This window comes from Cyprinodon variegatus, unplaced genomic scaffold (assembly GCF_000732505.1).
Source record: "Cyprinodon variegatus isolate N-32 unplaced genomic scaffold, C_variegatus-1.0 Scaffold92, whole genome shotgun sequence".
Lineage (NCBI taxonomy): Eukaryota > Metazoa > Chordata > Actinopteri > Cyprinodontiformes > Cyprinodontidae > Cyprinodon > Cyprinodon variegatus.
Genome location: NW_015150545.1, coordinates 631,512 through 639,668, shown reverse-complemented (window position 1 = coordinate 639,668; position 8,157 = coordinate 631,512). Strand labels below are relative to the sequence as shown.

The window sequence follows — 8,157 nt, the reverse complement described above, 5'->3', positions numbered from 1 at the left end:
ATGAGTTCTTCTAGCGGAGGAACGGGGTCGGAAGGAGATCGGCAGAAGGACGAAGATGTGGAAGGTCTGAAATTTGAAATGAGGGGGAGCATCAGCAGCTTGGTTAGAAAGACCAGGAACGTGTCGAGCAGAGATGATGCAGTTGTTAGAGACTGCTTGCCAAGTTATGCCTCTAATGAATGGCATGAGAGATTGAGAGGAGGAGCGACCTTATAGATCGCGTCAACAACTGCCATGTTGTCGCAGAAGCGGATATGCGCTTTCTTCTCCAAAGCGGGCCCCGCAGACGGCAAGCTACAGCTAAAGGTAAACCTCGCATAGCACAGATGACTGAGAACCAGTAAAAGAGGGAGGCCACGAACCAGCAAACACCTGTCCTGAAAGAACCCCCCCAAAACCTACGGATGGGGCAGCATCCGTGAAAAATTTAAGCATGTCAGCGTTTGAATGATGTCATCAGAAAATGATTTGCCGTTCCATTACAATGAAGTCTAGCCCAGAAGAAAGGATCGGAATGGCAACCTTCGTCCAGAGAAACCTAATCTAAGAGAGAGGGAACAGAGTTAGCTAGGTCAAGCAGTCGGGAAATTAAGGAACGACCATGATGCGCACAGCAAAATAAGGTGACCAAGCAAAGAAGCAACTGACGTTTGGAAATAATTGATGCAGAGCTATAAGACTGAGAAATCTCACGAATCCGAGATATCTTGTCTGCGGGCAGGGATGCCATCATGGCCACTGAATCGAGAGCTATGCCTAGAAACACAATTTGTAACAGGGCCGATGGTTTTTCTTCGGACAGGGGAACACCAAGTTGGTTAAGAGCTTTTAGTTTAAGGAGTGACGAACTGGGCTAATGGAGGGAGGATCTATGCGTAGGAAACCATCCTGAGATTAAGAATGCATGGCAAATGAGTAACATTAAGGAGAATCCAACACAGACAAGGACTGCTCCTGCAGCCAAAGGTGAGTCGGACAGCAAAATAGAACACGGACTTCCATTTAGCTCCGAACAGGTGCCATTGAGAAGGGTGAATGAAAATAATTTTGAAAGCATCGAAAATGTCTGCTTTGGCCAGCCAGGCCCTTTGGCCGGTGGTCTTAATGAGAGAAATAGCGTGGTCTACTGAAGCGTAGTGAAGAGAGAAGGAGGAAAGAGGGAAGAGGCTATTTATGGAGGAGTGACGGCCAGAATGAGGGGCAGATAAGTCCAATATGAGCCTCTTTTCCCGGAATATAGCAGGTAGCTACCACTAGGGGGTTCACACGAAAGGGAGCAAACAGAGAATGTTTTGAAAGGACCAGTCATGAAACTCTTGGACACAACTTGTGAAGCAGCTGGTCTACGACGTCTGGTTGTTTTAAAGCGGACTGGAGATTAGGGGAGACGTGGGTGAGGGAGGGGGGGTGTAGACTCCGACATGAAAACCTTGAGGCAGACCGGTAAGAATGAACTTGACGAAAGTGCGGTCGGGATGATGGGTAAGACAAATCGCCCATTCAGAAATAATGATGGGCGTAGAAGATGACGGGCTATTAATGTTTGAAGGTACGATTTCTCATGAACAGAACACGACGGGGAAAGACGGACTTGGGATGCACATCCTAGCAAAGCTGCAAATGTGGAGAAACTGCAATTAGGAAAGGTGCATGTACTTTCATTAAACTTATTACGGATGGGTCTGGAATTGAATATCTGGACGTTTCTACCAGAGTCTGTGGGCTGGGCAAGTGTAGAAGAGAACGGAGGAGGAATAGATTGAATGCTAGACTTAAAGGGTATAGATGGGCAAAATGCGCTGAGGTGACCGGTTGAAAGACAGGCAGAACAGGGGATGGACTGGGTCAACATGATTAAAAGATGTGTGTCCGAGACCCACCAGTCCAGACGAACTCCGGATTGGGCCAAGGTTGCAGCTGGTTTAGTAGCAAATGATTGAGATATTGATAAAAGAGGTTATTGCCGAATTTGATATGAAGATCTGCTATTAATGCGAGATAATTGTCTAGCTCGACCCTGCGGTCTGATAAACTGAGCAAAGAGTGTCTCGGTAGATGCTGAACGCTGCTAGAAATTGGCCAATGGCGAGGTCTTTGGATAAGCGGGGATCGGATTATTTGAAAACAGCTGTAATGTCACCTGCTGAGGCGACTTGATGTTCAACTTCACAGGAGGGGAGGATGAGTGAAACTAAATTAACATTTTTCCCTTGTATAATATTGGAACAGGCAAGGAGAAACATTAGAATACATAGAAATATATGAACTGCCTGGATGAAAAGGGCGGGGACGAAGCATAATGAGCAGAATGAAAAGGCAAAATAAAGGCAAAATAAAATACTAAAAGAATAATCTGGTAGGAATTGTTTTGATCAAAGATCATTTGTATAAATGTTTTGTTGTACTCTTTGAATATATATTGTTTTAAAATATGAATACTCTTCTACTTTAGATAAATAATTTAAGTTTGAATTAATAAGTTGAGGCATTGAGTGTGAAATAATTTTTCAAATTTAAAAGCTCAATTCAATTAACTGCAAACTGTCATTACATGCTCATTATACAGAGGTAGTTGTTGCACAGTTGGTTATTTGATTTGTTTGTTTTGATAAAAAACCTATTAAAAATGAACCGTAAACGTACTTAACTTTAGTGACATATAAGTGAGTCAGGTTAGAATGGATGCATAGGACATTTGATCAGTCTATAAAGAGGTTCAATTGATTATATATTCTTTGATACATAATCTGATTTACATTTGTTATTTAGATCAACTTCTATAAATATTAGTGAATAAAAAAATAAAAAGTTGTGATCTTTGACATCTGATGACAGATTATTTTGTGCTACCTATTTATTTGTTGCTGTGTGGTTATAGCCACATGTGTTGCTCGTTTGCTCCATGTTTCTACTTATCTCTACTGTATGTGTTTATTGTTTGTGTTTCTCCTTAGCTGTGCTCCACTTAATATTTGTATTATGCTCACCCTAAATCTCATGCTCAAGAGATTGTGTTGGTAATTTGCAAACATCGGTCTCATTTGGATAGAGTGGAATGACTCAGGGATAAATGTTGCCTATCTGACCAAACAAACAGCCTTCTGAAAGGTTTCAGCTACAAAGAACACAACAGTCCGGCTGTGTCTGTGCAGAGCTCTTTATTTAAAGCTGTTGCTCCCTGTGGGGGGTTAAACCTTGGAGCTGACCCATTTAATTTTTCTCAAGCTATCAATATTTAAAAACATTTTAAATAACACCTCTTCCTACAGGAAACAACTCCAAAACAAAAATTTTACATTTACACATTTTATCTAAGTTAATCAAAGAAAAGGCATGCGCAGGACAGATCGTGCTTCCTGGATTGATCAGGTAGTGACAGTCCATTCTTGAGATTGACAGCTGTCCCAGCATGCACTGCGGCAGCACCAGCTTCCAAAGGAGCTCTCACAGAGCTCAGCGTGTTAAGTTAAAAGCTCTCTTTTCTGTTGTTGGTGTTCTATAAAAGTATGTTTTAAGGTCATTTGAAGCAAGCACTATGTGGCCCAGTGCATAATAAAAAAAAAATTAAGAGGTTGAGATCACCGCGGCAACCAGCGGACCTCCAAGTCTAACCGCAGCTAGAGCTAACCTTAGCTGGTTTGTAGCAGCCCTCTCTCGGCATAGCTGTGTGTGAAGTAGCCTACCGCTGGCTCTGATGGAGACTTCTTTTTGTTTTACTTGGCAAAATGTTAATTCGATTTTGTTATCTGACTGTTTCAATTATTATTCCCCCACTAAGTGAAAAAAGTAAATTTTTTTATTATCTAGACTCTAGATAATAAAAAAAAAATTACTAGATTCTAGAGACTATTGATAACAGGAGGTGAAATGCAGCTCGAGACTAACAGAGCGTGTGGTGACGCCATGACTATTATTCAATGCAATTCAGTTTATTTATATAGCACCAATTCAACACATGTCATCTCAAGGCACTTTACAGTTCAACCAGATCATACAGTCAAATTGATTCAAAGTTTTTCATCTAAGGAAAACCACTTGATTGCATCAACTCATTGACTCAAATGCAATCCCTCACCCTAAGCATGCTTGTAGCAACAGTGGAGAGGAAAAACTCCCTTTTCACAGGAAGAAACCTCCAGCAGAACCAGGCTCAGTGTGAGCGGCCATCTGCTGAGGCCGACTGGGGTTCAAGGAGACAGAAGCAGAGATACAAAAGCAACTGCAAAAGGGGCCCCAGTCAGGGAAACGCACAGCCAGGCAGATGAGCTCTGAGCCAGCTCCCATGTCAGAGGATGAAGAGAGCACATCCAGCCAATCACAGTCAGAGAAACAGGACTACACTGGAAAACAGCCTCTTCTGTTTCAATTGACTCATATGTATGCTGCCTACTCCTGTTCTCCCAAGGTCCGTACTTTCCTGTGTTCCTCTCAAGAACAGACTTGGCGAGGACACAAGTCTGTACTCGCGTTCTTGTAAATTGAGAAACGGCCACAGACTTGCGACCCTACAGTTCTTCTACTTAAGGTAACACTGAGGACCTCATTTCAATGACCATCCAATCACAGACTCGATTCAGCAGCGCATCAGATGTGTGTAATATAAGCTTCTCAGAAGTGTAAAAACAGCCTATCAAACAAGAAAAGGCAGAGAGCCAATCATCTGCCAGAGGGCAGTCTTAAAGGAAGACGGTTTTAGCTTAAGTGTCTGTTCTCAACTTGTTTGCAGGACTCTCACTGCAGAGTGAAATTGTTTTGGGACAGTACAAAGTGCAGGGGGCCAAAGTGGATATTGGAAAAGTGCAGGGGACATGCTCCCTGTGTCCTCCACCAAAATTACCTCCATGCCTGTCTGACTGCTCTAGCTCATGCCAATTCTCTTAAGTGAAAGAAAAACCTACAGAGTCTGCCATATTGTAAATGTAATTCCCTTTTATGTTCCACAATGGGGAAATTCACTCTGCACTTAACCCATCCCTTTGGGAAGCAGCGGGCTGCCATTGTGTTGCGTCCAGGGAGGGTTTTGCTCAGGAACCCAGAGTGGAGGCTGTGTGGATTGAACCGGATAGTTGTCACCTTCTCAGAATACCAGCTCCCCACATATTAGACTGTTTCTTAGAAAATCTAAACACTCAGCACATATTCAAAATATTTTTATATACTTGTGTGTGTGATAATCATGAGATAAATAGTTGTTACTTATTAATAATAATTAAGAAGATCAAGTAGTATCAAAAATGATACAACTGCATAAAATCAAATACAAAGAGCAGAAAAATAAAACAACAAGCCGGTCCCATCTAGGCGTAATTGGAGACAATGACACATGAAGTGAACTCCTGATGTCCAGTCTGCTCCGTAGCTTTGTTTTGGTCGCTGTAACCGCAGAAAATCCCGCTTCACAATGATAGAATGTTATAGATAGGATGAGTCTTGAACTGAATTAACCTGTATCAAGAGGCACAGATGCACCGACTGATGTAATCGGGAGAGAATACCTAAATTTTTTACATTTTTTAAAATAAAACATCACTCAGACTCTGATCATCGATAAATTATATATCTATATATATACTTTTTTCTGTGCGGCCCGGTACCAAATGACCCATGGACAGGTAGTTGGGGACCGCTGTCCTAAGGGATAAAAATATATGCAAGCATCAGTTTATATTGCTGTCTGTGATTATGCAGTCGGCCAGCAGGTGGTATCAATGTGCACATGAAGCTCAAAGAAATGCACCCTTTGCTGAGGTTTGCAAGTGGCTCAATGTCTCATAGGGCTTTATTTTACCATCACCAGAATGCAGATAGACAGTTTGCTTTCATAGCTTTGCTTCTTTAACATATTTTTTTAAATCTATCTATGATTTTAGTTGAAAGGGATTTTTTTCTTCCTGGTTTGTCATTAACAGGGTGTGGCAGTTAAAGGGTGAAACATTATCCAGCTATTGCTTAAGATCACTTGAAGCATAACAAGAGGGCAGGGGAGTAGTGCTTGAAAGAGTTATGCTAAATAAGTTTCTGTTTTAATACTGATTTAGAAAAAGTAAAAAAATTCTGTCATGTATGCAAATGCATGAGCACAACTGTGTGTTATGTTTTACTCAAAAATATTATGTCAAACAGAACAGTTTTAAAATTTGCATTTTTACTTTATTGATCTGTAGATACAGTAGTAAGTTAGGTTTTGTTTTCTCTCAGCCCAGCAATCTGTACTTTTCTAGGGAAATGAAAATGACTAAAGACTCCACCCACCAGAATAAAAAGTGAAGCTGAAGTATAGCTCTCGTGTTTGCAAAAGAAAGGAGTGCTCCATTTCCCCCTTATTTCTACTAGAGTTTCCAAACCTTTAGGAAGGAAATCTTTAACAAGGTACAGTAGGCCAACTTTTCTGTGTTATTTGATCACAGCTTCATTTTCATCAAACTAATCATTTAGTTGTACACTTCTGTGATTTACTGCCTCATGAAATTCTGTCTTAATACATTCATTTTTATTTTTACTACTTTTTCTTAGAAGAGGACTGATCAATCGTTTGAGGATGTATTGATGAGCTTACACTCAACAATGGATAACCCTGAGGAGGAAAAGGTAAACAAGGATTACAACCAAGTTATGAGAATATAGTTTAATGAACCTATGCACAGTATAAGGATACAGACCCATGAGTTAAATGTTTTTTATACCTTTCGGATTTATAAAGTTTTTTTTTTTTATTAATTGAAGATAAAGTTATTGTTTGGATTTTGATGTAGGTGTTATAGGTTGCAATAATATAACTTAAGTAAAATTCTGTGTCAGTTTTGGAATTGTTATGATTGAGATGATTGCTTTATGAAAAAGATTTATTTTCTATTTAAGATTAGGTTTGGCCACAGTAAATCTGAGTTTATGATTACATGAAGTAAGCAAAGATCTTTGGAAGTACTGTAGTCAACAAAGATGCAAGTGGTTAACTTCAAAATATGTGGTTTTCTTTTTATAAATGTACCTAAAAAGTTGGTATTTAACCTTAAATATAAAATACAAAAATATAATTTAAAATACCAAGCTGTTTTTTCTGCATCATAAAGAGGTGAGTGAAAAATTGTTTCAGTTTTATTTCTATTTCTTTTTAACAAATAATTATAATACATTAAAACAGACTGCTGTAGAGAAATACAGCCATATAATATTGGGCTGCATTCCTGTGTGGGGTTGGACTACGATCAATCCTAGCCATTTTGGTGCAGATTCAAAGATCTACATGGAAATGAGAGCCAAACATATGGTCATGGCAAAGCTCCTCACTTCGCCATTCCGCCATGGCAACATCTTTTAACTAAAACTCACTGTGCCTTGACCAAAGCCAGAAGAACATCTGACCTAGTTTGAAGTTGATGAAGTTAGAAGTGTGAGAAAGGTATTTTTAATAATATGGAAGCAGTTGTTTTCAACCTTAATTTAACAGTTTATTTGCAATATATGACTTTTTTCCATACTGCTTCAACAGAAAAGTAAGAACTTGGGTATGGGAAACTTAATGCTAAAAAAGATGATGGCACTCAGCAAAGATTTCAGACACTCTGCTTGGATTTGCATATGGAGTATGCAAATCTAGCATATTTTCATTCTCACAGCTCATTTCTTCATGTTTATTTCACAGGAAATGAAACTCTGAGTCACTGTACCTGTTTCAATGGGGGGCTGGGTTATTGTTTTACAATATGCTTATGTTTTATTATCAGGTCACTCATTAAAATGAATAATTATTTTCTAATTTACTTTTTAGTTCTTTGATGCAGCGGTTGCCTTTATAGAACCTGACTGTAATCCAGAAGGGAACTCTATCCCTTTGCCAGCTGACAGTACGTATATATTAAAGAAAGTTTAAAACCGTAGCCTTCATGAATTTATTTTATTTTCAAATTGTAATTAATCTAAATGGTTTTTTTTTCTTCTGCCAGATGTTCCTCCACCAACCAAAGTGACTGTTCACTGTGTTGGTCCCAACACAGTTTCTTTTGGTGTTGAGCCAAATGTTTCCCCAGATAAACATAAACTTCAAATAGAATACACCAGTGACACGCACTCAGGGAGCTTGAAGATTAAAAACTGCAACACCGCTGATGTTGTAGGGTTGATTCCTGGGACACAGTATATGTTTAGTATCACAAGGAT

General features: G+C 39.5%; 1 protein-coding gene across 1 annotated transcript in view; it reads left to right on the top strand.

Annotated features, from left to right (window-relative positions):
• Positions 1-8,157, top strand: part of LOC107084100 (up-regulator of cell proliferation-like) — a 19,795-nt gene continuing 11,638 nt past the window's right edge. The window contains 1 exon segment of the mRNA XM_015373782.1: positions 1-64. Coding sequence (XP_015229268.1) covers positions 1-64 — 64 coding nt within the window.